The sequence below is a fragment of the Haliotis cracherodii genome, unplaced genomic scaffold (assembly GCF_022045235.1).
Source record: "Haliotis cracherodii isolate W230 unplaced genomic scaffold, xgHalCrac1.p SCAF_1, whole genome shotgun sequence".
NCBI lineage: Eukaryota > Metazoa > Mollusca > Gastropoda > Lepetellida > Haliotidae > Haliotis > Haliotis cracherodii.
The window spans coordinates 73,309,394-73,331,761 of NW_027266264.1; the positions used below are offsets into that span (position 1 = coordinate 73,309,394).

At 42.8% G+C, this 22,368-nt stretch overlaps 1 protein-coding gene across 1 annotated transcript in view; it reads left to right on the forward strand.

Moving 5' to 3' along the window:
- LOC139471073 (uncharacterized) overlaps positions 1-22,368 on the forward strand; it is a 54,937-nt gene that overhangs the window by 14,548 nt on the left and 18,021 nt on the right. The window contains exons 3-6 of the mRNA XM_071253388.1: positions 3,128-3,274; positions 3,968-4,150; positions 19,127-19,234; positions 21,642-21,752. Coding sequence (XP_071109489.1) covers positions 3,128-3,274; positions 3,968-4,150; positions 19,127-19,234; positions 21,642-21,752 — 549 coding nt within the window. The remainder of the gene's footprint in view (positions 1-3,127; positions 3,275-3,967; positions 4,151-19,126; positions 19,235-21,641; positions 21,753-22,368) is intronic.

Genomic DNA, 22,368 nt, shown 5'->3' on the forward strand with positions numbered 1-22,368 from the left:
AAGCAGTTTGTTTGTGATGTAAGCACATGACATCAGCCATTAGCTGATAATCTCATTTCATGCAATGTGATGTCATTCCTGTCTTGCTGTTGTTTGAGTAGAAGGAAAGTGCTTCTGAAAAGTATTGCTGTTGTCGAACCCCATTAGTCAACAATTTAAAGAGCCGTCTCAAAATATTTGATGACTTTTGTGCCTAACAATTTGTAACAGATAAATGTTTTTACAATTGTTTTTGAGGTATTAAGCCCCTGGCCTTTCAGCATTCTAAAACTTGTTTGAAATGAAGTTCTCAAATATCAAGTAGATCTACGCAAATTTACCTGCAGCATGGAAACAGCATGTTTATCTGCAATATAGATTTTCTGTACAGTGATGACATATTTTAATCCACTGAATTTATACATCTTCAGTACTTAATGGTGCCTTTAAAGGAATTTAAACAAATATTGATGGTACATAAACTTTGTCGTGATGATGATGATGATGATGATGATGATGATGATGATGATGATGATGATAGTCTGCTTGTAAACATGGTAAAGAGCATAACTCCATGTGCAATGTTTGCTCAAAGCACTGCATTATTAATACCCTGGTCAGTTGATCAATTTGTCACTCGATTTTTCAAGGAAATCCACACCCTAACATGCGTAAAGAATGCTCAAAGCCTTACATTATAACTTCAGTCAATGGACCAGTGGATCAATTTTCATTCTCAGCACCCTGGGGAGTATACAACCCAAAGTGCCTGTGAGGCGTGAGAAGGTTAACAGTCACATCCTACCGGTTCACATTCACTGTTGGGTGACAGGGGGTATATTTCAAACAAAGTGACTTGTCCAAGGAGACACATGTTCTGCATGTGCTTCAGTGTGGGGCAGGACTGAATCCTCAGAAACTCTCAGAAGCCAAGCTGCCAAACACAGTGCCCCATCCAAGGACTCTCCGCGACCAGCGTTGCTTCATCTGATTTGTGACCTGTGCGCTGTACACTGGACCACGAGCCACCACATTTATGACAGTTTCATTCAGTATGTTTACATTTAATAATTACCTTTCTGCACCCAGTAAATACTTGTAGTTTTTTGTAGAAGTTGTGCACTGTTTCCCATGATTTTAGGTGCAAGGTTTGTTTGTTTATTTGTTGTTTAACGCCGCACTCAGCAATATTCCAGTTATATGATGGCGATCTGTAAGTAATCGAGTCTGGACCAGACAATCCAATGATTGACATCATGAGCATCGATCCACGCAATTAGGACACGATAACATGCATCAACCAAGTCAGCGAGCCTGACCACCCGATCCCGTTAGTCGCCTCTTACAACAAGCATAGTCGCCATTTACGGCAAGCATGAGTTGCAGAAGACCTTTTCTACACTGGATCTTCACAGGTCTAGATGTAACGTAAACGTGTCTGGCTGGATTGACAAGAAATGTTGCATGACACCTTGATACAAAATCAATAGCATTTCGATACATATTACCATAAGGGTTGAATATTTGTATGGAATAACTTTCTGATATTTGCGCATATGCCTTTTAGCGAATCAGTTTGCTGATTGGTAAATTGAAGTCATATGACGGCACAGTGCTTCATTGTTGGGACAAAAAACGATACGACAACAATAGGCTGCTTCGGTGAAGTTTTTCTTTAGGGTTGACACTTTATATATTTTGTCTTCATTTTCTCTCTCAACATGCTCAAAATGTCAATGAGTAATATGTAGAATAACTTACTCAAGACTTGGGATTATGGATTATCTGTCCATCGTGACAGGCTGGGGATTAACACCATTCATTCACTATGATATGAGGACATATGATCTGCAGCTCCCCGTAGCTTGTTTAATGTTTAATTATTTGCCAAGCTGCAGACCTCAGTGAGTGTCAGATGAGAGCATTCATGATGCCAGTGCTGTATAGGGACAGCGGACGGTTCAGTTCAGGGTTCAGACCTCAGTGAGTGTCAGATGAGAGCATTCATGATGCCAGTGCTGTATAGGGACAGCGGACGGTTCAGTTCAGGGTTCAGACCTCAGTGAGTGTCACATGAGAGCATTCATGATGCCAGTGCTGTATAGGGACAGCGGATGGTTCAGTTCAGGGTTCAGACCTCAGTGAGTGTCACATGAGAGCATTCATGATGCCAGTGCTGTATAAAGACAGCGGACGGTTAAGTTCAGAGTTCAGACCTCAGTGAGTGTCACATGAGAGCATTCATGATGCCAGTGCTGTATAAAGACAGCGGACGGTTCAGTTCAGGGTTCAGATCTCAGTGAGTGTCAGATGAGAGCATTCATCATACCAGTGCTGTATAAAGACAGCAGACGGTTCACTTCAGGGTTCATTTCTGGTTCAATATCCAGTTTTATGTTGCTGCTGTTGTCGTCGCTGTGGCCATTGTCCGAGATGGATGCCATGGCAACATGGGATGAGAATTAAATAAAATCCCACTAACTCAATGGTCGTTCATATATACTTTGCACTTGAGTAGAAAGTCATATTTGGTTCCATGACCAACAAGTGTGCTTTTTGTGGAGGGTTAATTTGATCGAAAAGATTGGAAAAATGGTGTTCTAATGGACCAGGTTGCATGCTTTGCACATTGGTCAACTGTATTAAATGCCTGTGTTTAAATTCACACTGATTCACACCTTGATAACAAACATAATAACCTGTCCACAGTATAATCACAGCATCTTAGAAAGTGTGAATGAATCCTATCTGGTCAGATTTGGTCCATCTTCCTGAGGCAAGGGAGTTGACTGACTGTACAAGTCCAGTTTCCACCCTTGCCAAACTATGCTGGAATTTCAGCAAGGATGGAAACTGGACTTTTACAGTCAGTCAACTCCCTTGCCTCAGGAAGATGGATTTGGTCCTGTTGAGTCCTTGATGGTTTACTTGAAAAATATATTTGTATTTGAATAGATTTTATAAATGTGAGCATACTATAACTGATCTATGTATTTGTCTAATTTCCTTTTCCTTCAGGAAATGTGAGAATAATGTTTTGCTGGATCATGGTTGGTCTAAAATTCTGCTGTTCCTTGATAATTATAATAACATAACATGACCATGTTTACTGGTTGTAGTCTTAATACAAGCTAATATCTATTGTCAGGGATCTATGCTGAAAGTTTCCGCAACTCCAAGTGGATACGAATTGATGAAGATGAAGAGATGGGTGACATGAAGTTTGCAACATTGCCTGCCCCGCGGAAGAAGTTGGTGAAAGGGGTGGTTGATGGCAGGTCAGCCAGTGCGTCAGGTCAGTACAAAGTTACATAACATTGATGCCGTCACCCTCTCATGATCAGGCGAGAACAATTTAGGGCCTAACCATCGTGTGATATATATGACTTGGATTGTCATCATAACTCCGATGACCAGTTCTGGTTTGATTAGAAGTCCTAACCAGTTCAATAACTAGTTAAATATTATTGATAATATTTGCAGTTATGTTTTTGAAACTGATATCATTAATATTGACATTTAATGTTATTCACTATGACATACTTATAAAAAGACACTGTCTGTCAGTGCCGAAATATCATAATCTGCTGGTGCTATATCTCTGACACGCGTAGCACGATGCCAAAACAGCTACCTGTTTTTCCATAACACAAAGTTTTAATTATTTAGGCAATATATATACAATTCTGCAATGAAATAGAATTACTGTTTTATTTCTTTCCTGTTTAACATATTATTGAATGATTTCACATTTTGAACAATTTCATTTTGATTTCTTTCCAAAGTCTGCATTTTTGATTCACCCGCATAATGAGCTCCTAGTGTCACAGATTAAAGGGTGTAGCTCTGTTGTCTGTCCTGCAGTCGAACTGTAACTGTACTGGAACTAGAATGAAAACTTGGAATTGGTACCTTGTATCTGAGTCATCCATCATTCTAGCTGATGATGTACAAGCAATGTTGCTGAAAGGATGATTGTGTTGTTCAGACGATGTCTTCACTGAGAGCCATGGGTCTCCACAATTGGTGAGGTCACACAAGAGGTCAGACTCCTCGACGACAACCTTGTCAGAGTCTGAGTTCAAGCGCCAGTACACGTCGCGGAGAAAGTGCCTGATCCAGCGTGACGACAGCCAGCAGGAATACCACCGCTTGTCTCACCGCTTCTATGGTGGGTAGTATTGTACATCTTTCTTAGACACAATAGTGATACTTGGATTTCCTTGAAGAAAACCTAGTGGACATTATTTTGAGACCATGGAAAGCAAAATTTCAGTCCACAATAAATTCTTCTGAAAAAATAATTTCATCCATTTTGTCATCACAGTATTATGGTGTATGAGTATCCCATTCAGACAGATTTGCTTTTATTCTGGAGCGTGATACGTTCAGTAAGTACATGTACTTCATTTTGGAGTATAAAAAGCTCACAGTTATTAGGCCATAACAAATTATTTTTTAGAGTTTCCAATTCCTGCAGCCTTACTACCAAACAGATCATGAGTTTTAATCCCCTAATTTGCCATATTATGAGTATACATGTATAATCCTAGGTTTGTCATCACCAGACCCTATGTTTGTGGGTTTCTCCAAAGTGGTAAACCAGACATCAATCTTGCGATGGTGACTCACTTTTGCATTTTGTGACCGATATATGTGTGTCAGTCGTCTATTGGCGCCTTGTCTATAATTGACTTACGGGACTATGTTTTGGTCATGAATATAACTGGGATAGTATTAAACAATACACAGAAGTCGAGTTAAAAATATAGCAAGTTTTAGATCTCACCAAAAACATATATTATGTTCTGATGTTAGTGAATCGTAATGTTTCACATTGGCTGTCATCTGTAAAAATGGCAGCAACTAAAATAAAACTCAGCTTATACTTGTTTTATTACTTTGTGAAGTCAAATAACACATTCCAGATGCAAATGTAACATTTGGCTCCCTATATTATACCTTGGCTCCTTGAAATTCAATGTCGGCTCCTTAAAATAATGTTAAGGAACCAGTTGGCTCCTTGGTTTCAATTGTTTTCTTTGAAACCTGTAAATGTCTATAAGTTACATTATTTTGGCGTAACAGGTGTTCAGCAACCCATGCTTGCCGTAAAAGGCGACTCAAGGGATTGGGTGGTCAGGCCCGCTGACTTGGTTGATGCATGTCATCGTAACTCAATTTCGTTGTTCGATGCTCATGACCACTGGATTGTCTGGTCCAGACTCGATTATTTACAGACCGCCGTCATATAGCTGGAATATAGTTGAGTGTGCCGTTAAACAACAAACAAACAAACAAACATTATTTTGGCCTTCCATCCCTATTATGCTGTCAAGTCTTGATTTAACTGAAGTGATGTTGAACCAAGTCCAATGTATCACTCAGTCATTGTCAGGAAGCATCCTCAACATTCAGACATTCAGGAATTTGTAAGGTGATTGGGGACAACGTTATCATACAACACTATGGCTAAGCCATTTAGTGATATATTTTCAACAATATCACATGATTACAGAACATGAATCGCCAAACTAAACAATGCTAGCCTCCTATTCCAAGAAGCTGAAGCTGCACTTTCTGAAGATCCAGGACACAGGACAAAGATACGGATATAAATTTATTGGTTTAGATTGATCAAAGTTTCACTGTTTATTCTTATGCTGTTCAGATCAGTGATATGCTTGGTGTGGAACGTACAGTTTGATATGCCTGTTATTCCTCCTGGTGTTCATTCAAACTCTCTACCTTGTTATTTCCACTCAGAGTGCACACATTTTTCGAATCTTGTCAAATATATTGTGTTATCTTGATGAGTGGCCAGACATTGCAGGTATGCATGAGTGATGTAGACAAGGATAAAATATTTATTCAACTTTGTCAGGCAACCAAATGAAATATTACAAGGAAAATATTGATTTTTGTTTTAGAAGTGCAGTTTATCAAATAATACGCCAGAAATCATTTATACTTTCTCCTACTCATAGTTGAACAATGGTGCTCGTGAACTGTTGTGCAGCTGAGGTATTTGTCCTAGTTTCACTTGTACTGTTAGTGCAGGAAGCTGTGGGTAGTTGCAGTTGTTCAGATCAGATTTCAACATATTGTGCACTATTCTCAAATCTGCCTTCTGCACTGTGAACGTCTTGCCAGCTGTATGTTTTATTTAGTTTAAACATCATGAAAAACATGGCACAGGTCCTGCAACAGACACTGTGACAACATGTTCACATTAGACCTCAACCTTGTATAGTCCTGCATCCGACGCTGTGACAACATGTTCACATTAGGCCTCAACCCCGTATAGTCCTGCATCCGACACTGTGACAACATGTTCAAATTAGGCCTCAACCCTGTATAGTCCTGCATCCGACACTGTGACAACATGTTCACATTAGGCCTCAACCTCGTATAGTCCTGCATCAGACACTGTGACAACATGTTCACATTAGGCCTCAACCTTGTATAGTCCTGCATCCGACACTGTGACAACATGTTCACATTAGGCCTCAACCTCGTATAGTCCTGCATTCGACACTGTGACAACATGTTCACATTAGGCCTCAACCTTGTATAGTCCTGCATCCGACACTGTGACAACATGTTCACATTAGGCCTTAACCTTGTATAGTTCTGCATCAGACACTGTGACAACATGTTCACATTAGGCCGCAACCTTGTATAGTCCTGCATCCGACACTGTGACAACATGTTCACATTAGGCCTTAACCTTGTATAGTTCTGCATCAGACACTGTGACAACATGTTCACATTAGGCCTCAACCTTGTATAGTTCTGCATCAGACACTGTGACAACATGTTCACATTAGGCCTCAACCTTGTATAGTTCTGCATCAGACACTGTGACAACATGTTCACATTAGGCCTCAACCTTGTATAGTCCTGCACCTGACACTGTGACAACATGTTCACATAAGCCTCAACCTCGTATAGTCCTGCACCTGACACTGTGACAACATGTTCACATAAGCCTCAACCTCGTATAGTCCTGCTTCAGACACTGTGACAACATGTTCACATAAGCCTCAACCTCGTATAGTCCTGCATCAGACACTGTGACAACATGTTCACATAAGCCTCAACCTTGTATAGTCCTGCACCTGACACTGTGACAACATGTTCACATTAGGCCTCAACCTTGTATAGTTCTGCATCAGACACTGTGACAACATGTTCACATTAGGCCTCAACCTTGTATAGTCCTGCATCCGACACTGTGACAACATGTTCACATTAGGCCTTAACCTTGTGTAGTTCTGCATCAGACACTGTGACAACATGTTCACATTAGGCCTGAACCTTGTATAGTTCTGCATCAGACACTGTGACAACATGTTCACATAAGCCTCAACCTTGTATAGTTCTGCATCAGACACTGTGACAACATGTTCACATTAGGCCTCAACCTCGTATAGTCCTGCACCTGATACTGTGACAACATGTTCACATAAGCCTCAACCTCGTATAGTCCTGCACCTGACACTGTGACAACATGTTCACATAAGCCTCAACCTCGTATAGTCCTGCTTCAGACACTGTGACAACATGTTCACATAAGCCTCAACCTCGTATAGTCCTGCATCAGACACTGTGACAGCATGTTCACATAAGCCTCAACCTTGTATAGTCCTGCACCTGACACTGTGACAACATGTTCACATAAGCCTCAACCCTGTATAGTCCTGCTTCAGACACTGTGACAACATGTTCACATAAGCCTCAACCTTGTATAGTTCTGCATCAGACACTGTGACAACATGTTCACATAAGCCTCAACCTTGTATAGTCCTGCACCTGACACTGTGACAACATGTTCACATAAGCCTCAACCTTGTATAGTTCTGCACCTGACACTGTGACAACATGTTCACATAAGCCTCAACCTCGTATAGTCCTGCATTCGACACTGTGACAACATGTTCACATTAGGCCTCAACCTTGTATAGTCCTGCATCCGACACTGTGACAACATGTTCACATTAGGCCTTAACCTTGTATAGTTCTGCATCAGACACTGTGACAACATGTTCACATTAGGCCTCAACCTTGTATAGTCCTGCATCCGACACTGTGACAACATGTTCACATTAGGCCTTAACCTTGTATAGTTCTGCATCAGACACTGTGACAACATGTTCACATAAGCCTCAACCTTGTATAGTCCTGCACCTGACACTGTGACAACATGTTCACATAAGCCTCAACCTTGTATAGTCCTGCACCTGACACTGTGACAACATGTTCACATAAGCCTCAACCTTGTATAGTCCTGCATCAGACACTGTGACAACATGTTCACATAAGCCTCAACCTTGTATAGTTCTGCATCAGACACTGTGACAACATGTTCACATAAGCCTCAACCTTGTATAGTCCTGCACCTGACACTGTGACAACATGTTCACATAAGACTCAACCTTGTATAGTTCTGCATCAGACACTGTGACAACATGTTCACATAAGCCTCAACCTTGTATAGTCCTGCACCTGACACTGTGACAACATGTTCACATAAGCCTCAACCTCGTATAGTCCTGCGTCAGACACTGTGACAACATGTTCACATAAGCCTCAACCCTGTATAGTCCTGCTTCAGACACTGTGACAACATGTTCACATAAGCCTCAACCTTGTATAGTTCTGCATCAGACACTGTGACAACATGTTCACATTAGCCTCAACCTTGTATAGTCCTGCACCTGACACTGTGACAACATGTTCACATAAGCCTCAACCTTGTATAGTTCTGCACCTGACACTGTGACAACATGTTCACATAAGCCTCAACCTCGTATAGTCCTGCACCTGACACTGTGACAACATGTTCACATTAGGCCTCAACCTCGTATAGTCCTGCACCTGACACTGTGACAACATGTTCACATAAGCCTCAACCTCGTATAGTCCTGCACCTGACACTGTGACAACATGTTCACATTAGCCTCAACCTTGTATAGTCCTGCATCAGACACTGTGACAACATGTTCACATTAGGCCTCAACCTTGTATAGTCCTGCACCTGACACTGTGACAACATGTTCACATAAGCCTCAACCTCGTATAGTCCTGCACCTGACACTGTGACAACATGTTCACATAAGCCTCAACCTCGTATAGTCCTGCACCTGACACTGTGACAACATGTTCACATAAGCCTCAACCTTGTATAGTTCTGCATCAGACACTGTGACAACATGTTCACATAAGCCTCAACCTCGTATAGTCCTGCACCTGACACTGTGACAACATGTTCACATAAGCCTCAACCTTGTATAGTTCTGCACCTGACACTGTGACAACATGTTCACATAAGCCTCAACCTTGTATAGTCCTGCGCCTGACACTGTGACAACATGTTCACATAAGCCTCAACCTTGTATAGTCCTGCATCAGACACTGTGACAACATGTTCACATAAGCCTCAACCTTGTATAGTTCTGCATCAGACACTGTGACAACATGTTCACATAAGCCTCAACCTTGTATAGTTCTGCATCAGACACTGTGACAACATGTTCACATAAGCCTCAACCTTGTATAGTTCTGCACCTGACACTGTGACAACATGTTCACATAAGCCTCAACCTTGTATAGTCCTGCACCTGACACTGTGACAACATGTTCACATAAGCCTCAACCTTGTATAGTCCTGCATCAGACACTGTGACAACATGTTCACATAAGCCTCAACCTTGTATAGTTCTGCATCAGACACTGTGACAACATGTTCACATAAGCCTCAACCTTGTATAGTCCTGCACCTGACACTGTGACAACATGTTCACATAAGCCTCAACCTCGTATAGTCCTGCACCTGACACTGTGACAACATGTTCACATAAGCCTCAACCTTGTATAGTACTGCTTCAGACACTGTGACAACATGTTCACATAAGCCTCAACCTTGTATAGTCCTGCACCTGACACTGTGACAACATGTTCACATAAGCCTCAACCTTGTACAGTTCTGCATCAGACACTGTGACAACATATTCACATAAGCCTCAACCTTGTATAGTCCTGCACCTGACACTGTGACAACATGTTCACATAAGCCTCAACCTTGTATACTTCTGCATCAGACACTGTGACAACATGTTCACATAAGCCTCAACCTTGTATAGTCCTGCACCTGACACTGTGACAACATGTTCACATAAGCCTCAACCTCGTATAGTCCTGCGTCAGACACTGTGACAACATGTTCACATAAGCCTCAACCTTGTATAGTCCTGCACCTGACACTGTGACAACATGTTCACATAAGCCTCAACCTTGTATAGTTCTGCATCAGACACTGTGACAACATGTTCACATAAGCCTCAACCTTGTATAGTCCTGCACCTGACACTGTGACAACATGTTCACATAAGCCTCAACCTCGTATAGTCCTGCATCAGACACTGTGACAACATGTTCACATAAGCCTCAACCTCGTATAGTCCTGCATCAGACACTGTGACAACATGTTCACATAAGCCTCAACCTCGTATAGTCCTGCATCAGACACTGTGACAACATGTTCACATAAGCCTCAACCTCGTATAGTCCTGCACCTGACACTGTGACAACATGTTCACATAAGCCTCAACCTCGTATAGTCCTGCATCAGACACTGTGACAACATGTTCACATAAGCCTCAACCTCGTATAGTCCTGCACCCGACACTGTGACAACATGTTCACATAAGCCTCAACCTTGTATAGTTCTGCATCAGACACTGTGACAACATGTTCACATAAGCCTCAACCTTGTATAGTCCTGCACCTGACACTGTGACAACATGTTCACATAAGCCTCAACCTTGTATAGTTCTGCACCTGACACTGTGACAACATGTTCACATAAGCCTCAACCTTGTATAGTCCTGCACCTGACACTGTGACAACATGTTCACATAAGCCACAACCTTGTATAGTCCTGCATCAGACACTGTGACAACGTGTTCACATAAGCCTCAACCTTGTATAGTTCTGCATCAGACACTGTGACAACATGTTCACATAAGCCTCAACCTTGTATAGTTCTGCATCAGACACTGTGACAACATGTTCACATAAGCTTCAACCTTGTATAGTCCTGCACCTGACACTGTGACAACATGTTCACATAAGCCTCAACCTTGTATAGTCCTGCACCTGACACTGTGACAACATGTTCACATAAGCCTCAACCTTGTATAGTCCTGCATCAGACACTGTGACAACATGTTCACATAAGCCTCAACCTTGTATAGTCCTGCACCTGACACTGTGACAACATGTTCACATAAGCCTCAACCTTGTATAGTTCTGCACCTGACACTGTGACAACATGTTCACATAAGCCTCAACCTTGTATAGTCCTGCACCTGACACTGTGACAACATGTTCACATAAGCCACAACCTTGTATAGTCCTGCATCAGACACTGTGACAACGTGTTCACATAAGCCTCAACCTTGTATAGTTCTGCATCAGACACTGTGACAACATGTTCACATAAGCCTCAACCTTGTATAGTTCTGCATCAGACACTGTGACAACATGTTCACATAAGCTTCAACCTTGTATAGTCCTGCACCTGACACTGTGACAACATGTTCACATAAGCCTCAACCTTGTATAGTCCTGCACCTGACACTGTGACAACATGTTCACATAAGCCTCAACCTTGTATAGTCCTGCATCAGACACTGTGACAACATGTTCACATAAGCCTCAACCTTGTATAGTTCTGCATCAGACACTGTGACAACATGTTCACATAAGCCTCAACCTTGTATAGTCCTGCACCTGACACTGTGACAACATGTTCACATAAGCCTCAACCTTGTATAGTCCTGCACCTGACACTGTGACAACATGTTCACATAAGCCTCAACCTTGTATAGTTCTGCATCAAACACTGTGACAACATGTTCACATAAGCCTCAACCTTGTATAGTCCTGCACCTGACACTGTGACAACATGTTCACATTAGGCTTTAACCTTGTATAGTCCTACTTCAGACACTGTGACAACATGTTCACATTAGGCCTCAACCTCGTATAGTCCTGCATTCGACACTGTGACAATATGTTCACACTAGGCCTCAACCTTGTATAGTCCTGCATCAGACACTGTGACAACATGTTCACATTAGGCCTTAACCGTGTATAGTTCTGCATCAGACACTGTGACAACATGTTCACATTAGGCCTCAACCTTGTATAGTTCTGCATCAGACACTGTGACAACATGTTCACATTAGGCCTCAACCTTGTATAGTTCTGCATCCGACACTGTGACAACATGTTCACATTAGGCCTCAACCTTGTATAGTCCTGCATCCGACACTGTGACAACATGTTCACATTAGGCCTTAACCTTGTATAGTTCTGCATCAGACACTGTGACAACATGTTCACATAAGCCTCAACCTTGTATAGTTCTGCATCAGACACTGTGACAACATGTTCACATTAGGCCTCAACCTTGTATAGTCCTGCATCCGACACTGTGACAACATGTTCACATTAGGCCTTAACCTTGTATAGTTCTGCATCAGACACTGTGACAACATGTTCACATTAGGCCTCAACCTTGTATAGTTCTGCATCAGACACTGTGACAACATGTTCACATTAGGCCTCAACCTTGTATAGTTCTGCATCAGACACTGTGACAACATGTTCACATTAGGCCTCAACCTCGTATAGTCCTGCACCTGACACTGTGACAACATGTTCACATAAGCCTCAACCTCGTATAGTCCTGCACCTGACACTGTGACAACATGTTCACATAAGCCTCAACCTCGTATAGTCCTGCTTCAGACACTGTGACAACATGTTCACATAAGCCTCAACCTCGTAAAGTCCTGCATCAGACACTGTGACAACATGTTCACATAAGCCTCAACCTTGTATAGTCCTGCACCTGACACTGTGACAACATGTTCACATAAGCCTCAACCCTGTATAGTCCTGCTTCAGACACTGTGACAACATGTTCACATAAGCCTCAACCCTGTATAGTCCTGCTTCAGACACTGTGACAACATGTTCACATAAGCCTCAACCTTGTATAGTCCTGCACCTGACACTGTGACAACATGTTCACATAAGCCTCAACCTTGTATAGTCCTGCATCAGACACTGTGACAACATGTTCACATTAGGCCTCAACCTCGTATAGTCCTGCACCTGACACTGTGACAACATGTTCACATAAGCCTCAACCTCGTATAGTCCTGCACCTGACACTGTGACAACATGTTCACATAAGCCTCAACCTCGTATAGTCCTGCACCTGACACTGTGACAACATGTTCACATAAGCCTCAACCTTGTATAGTTCTGCATCAGACACTGTGACAACATGTTCACATAAGCCTCAACCTTGTATAGTCCTGCACCTGACACTGTGACAACATGTTCACATAAGCTTCAACCTTGTATAGTCCTGCACCTGACACTGTGACAACATGTTCACATAAGCCTCAACCTCGTATAGTCCTGCATCAGACACTGTGACAACATGTTCACATAAGCCTCAACCTCGTATAGTCCTGCATCAGACACTGTGACAACATGTTCACATAAGCCTCAACCTCGTATAGTCCTGCATCAGACACTGTGACAACATGTTCACATAAGCCTCAACCTCGTATAGTCCTGCACCTGACACTGTGACAACATGTTCACATAAGCCTCAACCTCGTATAGTCCTGCATCAGACACTCTGACAACATGTTCACATAAGCCTCAACCTCGTATGGTCCTGCACCCGACACTGTGACAACATGTTCACATAAGCCTCAACCTTGTATAGTTCTGCATCAGACACTGTGACAACATGTTCACATAAGCCTCAACCTTGTATAGTCCTGCACCTGACACTGTGACAACATGTTCACATAAGCCTCAACCTTGTATAGTCCTGCACCTGACACTGTGACAACATGTTCACATAAGCCTCAACCTTGTATAGTCCTGCACCTGACACTATGAGAACATGTTCACATAAGCCTCAACCTTGTATAGTCCTGCTTCAGACACTGTGACAACATGTTCACATAAGCCTCAACCTTGTATAGTCCTGCACCTGACACTGTGACAACATGTTCACATAAGCCTCAACCTTGTACAGTTCTGCATCAGACACTGTGACAACATGTTCACATAAGCCTCAACCTTGTATAGTCCTGCACCTGACACTGTGACAACATGTTCACATAAGCCTCAACCTTGTATAGTTCTGCATCAGACACTGTGACAACATGTTCACATTAGGCCTCAACCTCGTATAGTCCTGCACCTGACACTGTGACAACATGTTCACATAAGCCTCAACCTCGTATAGTCCTGCACCTGACACTGTGACAACATGTTCACATACGCCTCAACCTCGTATAGTCCTGCTTCAGACACTGTGACAACATGTTCACATAAGCCTCAACCTCGTATAGTCCTGCATCAGACACTGTGACAAAATGTTCACATAAGCCTCAACCTTGTATAGTCCTGCACCTGACACTGTGACAACATGTTCACATAAGCCTCAACCCTGTATAGTCCTGCTTCAGACACTGTGACAACATGTTCACATAAGCCTCAACCTCGTATAGTCCTGCTTCAGACACTGTGACAACATGTTCACATAAGCCTCAACCTCGTATAGTCCTGCTTCAGACACTGTGACAACATGTTCACATAAGCCTCAACCTCGTATAGTCCTGCTTCAGACACTGTGACAACATGTTCACATAAGCCTCAACCTCGTATAGTCCTGCACCTGACACTGTGACAACATGTTCACATAAGCCTCAACCTCGTATAGTCCTGCACCTGACACTGTGACAACATGTTCACATACGCCTCAACCTCGTATAGTCCTGCACCTGACACTGTGACAACATGTTCACATTAGGCCTCAACCTCGTATAGTCCTGCACCTGACACTGTGACAACATGTTCACATAAGCCTCAACCTTGTACAGTTCTGCATCAGACACTGTGACAACATGTTCACATAAGCCTCAACCTTGTATAGTCCTGCAACTGACACTGTGACAACATGTTCACATACGCCTCAACCTCGTATAGTCCTGCACCTGACACTGTGACAACATGTTCACATTAGGCCTCAACCTCGTATAGTCCTGCACCTGACACTGTGACAACATGTTCACATAAGCCTCAACCTTGTACAGTTCTGCATCAGACACTGTGACAACCTGTTCACATAAGCCTCAACCTTGTATAGTCCTGCACCTGACACTGTGACAACATGTTCACATAAGCCTCAACCTTGTATAGTTCTGCATCAGACACTGTGACAACATGTTCACATTAGGCCTCAACCTCGTATAGTCCTGCACCTGACACTGTGACAACATGTTCACATAAGCCTCAACCTCGTATAGTCCTGCACCTGACACTGTGACAACATGTTCACATAAGCCTCAACCTCGTATAGTCCTGCTTCAGACACTGTGACAACATGTTCACATAAGCCTCAACCTCGTATAGTCCTGCATCAGACACTGTGACAAAATGTTCACATAAGCCTCAACCTTGTATAGTCCTGCACCTGACACTGTGACAACATGTTCACATAAGCCTCAACCCTGTATAGTCCTGCATCAGACACTGTGACAACATGTTCACATAAGCCTCAACCTCGTATAGTCCTGCTTCAGACACTGTGACAACATGTTCACATAAGCCTCAACCTCGTATAGTCCTGCATCAGACACTGTGACAACATGTTCACATTAGGCCTCAACCTCGTATAGTCCTGCACCTGACACTGTGACAACATGTTCACATAAGCCTCAACCTCGTATAGTCCTGCACCTGACACTGTGACAACATGTTCACATACGCCTCAACCTCGTATAGTCCTGCTTCAGACACTGTGACAACATGTTCACATAAGCCTCAACCTCGTATAGTCCTGCATCAGACACTGTGACAAAATGTTCACATAAGCCTCAACCTTGTATAGTCCTGCACCTGACACTGTGACAACATGTTCACATAAGCCTCAACCCTGTATAGTCCTGCTTCAGACACTGTGACAACATGTTCACATAAGCCTCAACCTCGTATAGTCCTGCTTCAGACACTGTGACAACATGTTCACATAAGCCTCAACCTCGTATAGTCCTGCTTCAGACACTGTGACAACATGTTCACATAAGCCTCAACCTCGTATAGTCCTGCTTCAGACACTGTGACAACATGTTCACATAAGCCTCAACCTTGTATAGTCCTGCACCTGACACTGTTACAACATGTTCACATAAGCCTCAACCTCGTATAGTCCTGCACCTGACACTGTGACAACATGTTCACATACGCCTCAACCTCGTATAGTCCTGCACCTGACACTGTGACAACATGTTCACATTAGGCCTCAACCTCGTATAGTCCTGCACCTGACACTGTGACAACATGTTCACATAAGCCTCAACCTTGTACAGTTCTGCATCAGACACTGTGACAACATGTTCACATAAGCCTCAACCTTGTATAGTCCTGCACCTGACACTGTGACAACATGTTCACATACGCCTCAACCTCGTATAGTCCTGCACCTGACACTGTGACAACATGTTCACATTAGGCCTCAACCTCGTATAGTCCTGCACCTGACACTGTGACAACATGTTCACATAAGCCTCAACCTTGTACAGTTCTGCATCAGACACTGTGACAACATGTTCACATAAGCCTCAACCTTGTATAGTCCTGCACCTGACACTGTGACAACATGTTCACATAAGCCTCAACCTTGTATAGTTCTGCATCAGACACTGTGACAACATGTTCACATTAGGCCTCAACCTCGTATAGTCCTGCACCTGACACTGTGACAACATGTTCACATAAGCCTCAACCTCGTATAGTCCTGCACCTGACACTGTGACAACATGTTCACATAAGCCTCAACCTCGTATAGTCCCGCTTCAGACACTGTGACAACATGTTCACATAAGCCTCAACCTCGTATAGTCCTGCATCAGACACTGTGACAAAATGTTCACATAAGCCTCAACCTTGTATAGTCCTGCACCTGACACTGTGACAACATGTTCACATAAGCCTCAACCCTGTATAGTCCTGCATCAGACACTGTGACAACATGTTCACATAAGCCTCAACCTCGTATAGTCCTGCTTCAGACACTGTGACAACATGTTCACATAAGCCTCAACCTCGTATAGTCCTGCTTCAGACACTGTGACAACATGTTCACATAAGCCTCAACCTCGTATAGTCCTGCTTCAGACACTGTGACAACATGTTCACATAAGCCTCAACCTTGTATAGTCCTGCATCAGACACTGTGACAACATGTTCACATAAGCCTCAACCTCGTATAGTCCTGCACCTGACACTGTGACAACATGTTCACATACGCCTCAACCTCGTATAGTCCTGCACCTGACACTGTGACAACATGTTCACATTAGGCCTCAACCTCGTATAGTCCTGCACCTGACACTGTGACAACATGTTCACATAAGCCTCAACCTTGTACAGTTCTGCATCAGACACTGTGACAACATGTTCACATAAGCCTCAACCTCGTATATTCCTGCTTCAGACACTGTGACAACATGTTCACATAAGCCTCAACCTTGTATAGTTCTGCATCAGACACTGTGACAACATGTTCACATTAGGCCTCAACCTCGTATAGTCCTGCACCTGACACTGTGACAACATGTTCACATAAGCCTCAACCTCGTATAGTCCTGCACCTGACACTGTGACAACATGTTCACATAAGCCTCAACCTCGTATAGTCCTGCATCAGACACTGTGACAACATGTTCACATAAGCCTCAACCTTGTATAGTCCTGCACCTGACACTGTGACAACATGTTCACATAAGCCTCAACCTTGTATAGTCCTGCATCAGACACTGTGACAACATGTTCACATAAGCCTCAACCTTGTATAGTTCTGCATCAGACACTGTGACAACATGTTCACATAAGCCTCAACCTTGTATAGTCCTGCACCTGACACTGTGACAACATGTTCACATAAGCCTCAACCTTGTATAGTTCTGCATCAGACACTGTGACAACATGTTCACATAAGCCTCAACCTTGTATAGTCCTGCACCTGACACTGTGACAACATGTTCACATAAGCCTCAACCTCGTATAGTCCTGCATCAGACACTGTGACAACATGTTCACATAAGCCTCAACCTCGTATAGTCCTGCATCAGACACTGTGACAACATGTTCACATAAGCCTCAACCTCGTATAGTCCTGCATCAGACACTGTGACAACATGTTCACATAAGCCTCAACCTCGTATAGTCCTGCACCTGACACTGTGACAACATGTTCACATTAGGCCTTAACCTTGTATAGTCCTGCTTCAGACACTGTGACAACATGTTCACATAAGCCTCAACCTCGTATAGTCCTGCACCTGACACTGTGACAACATGTTCACATTAGGCCTTAACCTTGTATAGTCCTGCTTCAGACACTGTGACAACATGTTCACATAAGCCTCAACCTCGTATAGTCCTGCATCAGACACTGTGACAACATGTTCACATTAGGCCTTAACCTTGTATAGTCCTGCTTCAGACACTGTGACAACATGTTCACATAAGCCTCAACCTCGTATAGTCCTGCATCTGAGACCTGCCTCACTTTGGGCTGACAGGTGGTGGGGTAGCCTAGTGGTTAAAGTCTTGGCTCGTCATGTCGAAGGCCTGGGTTCAATGCCCCACATGGGTTCAATATATGAAGCCCATTTTCCAGTGTCCCCGCCATGATATTGCTGGAATATTGCTAAAAGCAATGTAAAACCTCACTCTCTCACTTTCTACCCTCTCACATGAAGCTAACACGATGCTATTACTTGAATACTGTTCACAGTGGTGTTAAACACAACTAACTCTCCACAACACTGTTACCATGGTTAAGGGAACTGACTCACCCACTTACCAGGAGTCGGAAGAGGAATTCATTTTCAACAATCTCTGTGATTCAAGTGATAAACTTGTTTACCTTTACAATAATGTTGTCTCCTACATCTAAATTTCAGACATGTTTGTTGACAGCCAATACACATTGTGGTCCAAACTGCATATTGAAACAAATAAATGTTGCTCATTCCAGATCAGGAGAAAGTGGTCATAATCGAAAAACAGGATTCAGAGAGCGGACAAGATTTTGGGCTCCACATCCTGGATTGTCAGCCAGCCTACATCACATCCATCGACCCAGGTTGGTTTCACGTCTCACATTACCTTCTGTCGATGCAGAAACCAGTGTTAAGCCAGGGTTCTTAGATCTTTGTCTACAGCAGGAATCTTATACACAAAGCTGAGGTGCATTATGTATGCATGACGTTACATGTTCACATTGTCACTTGTGTAACTAGATATACGTCAGATGTTACCTGTTTGTGTTGAACTACAATGCAAGCGCGCAAAGGCAGTATTTTGTGTAGAGTGAGTTAATGGTATTCAATGCTTTATGTATGAGCAAGCCATGTGCCATAGTCTATCTGCGCCTGGATACGTACCACCATAAAAAAGTAGAGCAGCGTAAAGAAAATATATTGAGAGCCAATCATTATTGACCTAGTTCTGACTCCTATCTCTAAAGGGAATGTGACCTGAGACGTATGTAGGTTATGGGGACTTTAGTTGTTCACTGGAACATATTGAATGTGACAACCCTGATTCTTAAGGAGGTAATACAATCACTGGTGTCATTATCTACCATCCAACCCTCTTACCTGCCTACACCTACCTACACGCTTGTGATGGATATTTGACATGACTTTTGTCCACAATTACCTCCGAGTGTTTGAGTTGTGTGAGACATTCAAGGGCTGTGAATAACAAAGTCAATATTTACCTTCAGCACAAGGATCACTTTTTCATTTTTTCTGTCTGTGCATTCGACGCATTGGATAGTGAAATTTAGTTTTTATTATGTCAGACAGCTCCATCTTTGACAGATTAGAATTTTTGTCCCCCGCTGCGCGAAAGCGCGAAGCGGAGAATATACTATTCACGACCCTCCGTACGTCCGTCCGTACGTCCCACCACGGTGTTGCCGCGATATCTCAAGAACTAAACACTGGATTGTCTTCATATTTGGAACTATGGTGCATATACAGACTCCGAAGACACCAGTCGGTTTTGGTGACCTTGACCCCATTTTCAAGGTCTCAGCAGGCAAATCTGCTTTTGGAGTTGGAAAACGGTGTTGCCGCGATATCTCAAGAACTAATCGCAGGATTGTCTTCATATTTGGAACTATGGTGTATATACAGACACCGCAGACACCAGTCGGTTTTGGTGACCTTGACCTCATTTTCAAGGTCACAGCAGGCAAATCTGCTTTTGGAGTTGGAAAACGGTGTTGCCGCGATATCTCAAGAACTAAGCACTGGATTGTCTTCATATTTGGAACTATGGTGTATATACAGACTCCGCAGACACCAGTCGGTTTTGGTGACCTTGACCCCATTTTCAAGGTCACAGCAGGCAAATCTGCTTTTGGAGTTGGAAAACGGTGTTGCTGCGATATCTCAAGAACTAAACACTGGATTGTTTTCATATTTGGAACTATGGTGCATATACAGACTCCGCAGACACCAGTCGGTTTTGGTGACCTTGACCCCATTTTCAAGGTCACAGCAGGCAAATCTGCTTTTGGAGTTGGAAAACGGTGTTGCCGGGATATCTCAAGAACTAATCGCTGGATTGTCTTCATATTTGGAACTATGGTGTACATACAGACACCGCAGACACCAGTCGGTTTTGGTGACCTTGACCCCATTTTCAAGGTCACAGCAAGCAAATCTGCTTTTGGAGTTGGAAAACGGTGTTGCCGCGATATCTCAAGAACTAATCGCTGGATTGTCTTCATATTTGGTACTATGGTGTATATACAGGCGGGGGACATTTCGTCACTTTGTGACAAATACTTGTGATTTAAATAATAATCCATCACGTGTCACTGGCCAGTGCAGGAGATGATTTCTATTTACATGGATGGATGGATGGATGGATGGATGGATGGATGGTTGGTTGGTTGGTATATGGATTGTTTAGCAGATATTTGTAAACAATCAAATGAAATGGGTTTGTGAGTCGGGTTTTATGCCGCATTTAGCAATATCACAGCAATATCACAGTCAGGGACACCAAAAATTGGCTTCACATACAGTACCCATGTGGGATTCAAACCTGGGCCTTCGGTGTGATGGGCTAATGCTTTAACCACAAGGCTACCCAACCACCCCAAATGAAATACGTCTGGCCAAAGGGAGTTGGGTGAAGAAATATGATTTCTAACTGAACATTACTGAGACAGTGGCTAGAATGAATAGAAAGATTGTAGTAAAATGGAATTAGAATGTAATTTTGGCAGGAGAGCGTAAAGTGTCAACTTCTTCATCAAAGACCCTTCATCAGATGAACTTCTGTTTAAAGTTATGTAAATAGATCCAACTCACTCACACACACTAGGTTACTGTGTTAGGGATAATATTTATTTCATGATTTGAGTGAAAATGTTGCAGATATTGCTGATGAGTGTTGAAGGTGGTGATCACGTGGAATATGAGCTGGTTCCTCATTTGTGGTAACACATTTCCTTGCCATGTTTCATACAGGAAGTCCAGCAGAAAGGTCAGGGGTTAAGGAGGGTCAGATTCTTATCTCCGTCAATGGTGTCAACGTCCTTGAGGCCTCGCACGATGAGATCGTCAAACTCATGCAACAAAGTAGGTCGAAACTAACGTTATCATTATTTATGTAACAATTTGTGTGCCCAATGTATATAGATCACATTTTCTCCTATAAATCTGATCATTTCTTCAGGTACAATACTTCTCTGTGTCACAACCATCACAGGTGAACAATTAGACAACTTTTCCTGCAAAATCTAAATGAACAAGTGCAAAAGTGAGCGTGGCTCACTAATACCCCGGACCCGCCTAGTGTGTCAGTAGTTACAAATTAAATAGCTAGGATAGGGTAAGGGTTTGAAAAATTCATAAAAAAATGGAAATTAATAAAAACATTTTTTTTCTTTTCACTGCACCCCTCCATATGACACAGATTATAAGTACTAAGTTTGAGATGAATCCCCTGAATAGTTTAAGAGAAATCGCACGGACAAAGTTTTCGGACGGATGCGGAACCTTGGTATTACTTTATACCCCGGACATTTTGTCGGGGGTATAAAAATGAGTGGGTTTTTGAGCCAATCAGATGTCAGCTTTTTAAAACAATTCATCTTCATTTTTCTTCCACCTTGATTCAGAAATTTCTATCGTAGCAAAACAAACACCACAGAAGACACACATACCCTCGACAGTACAACCTTTTGAGGGTAGA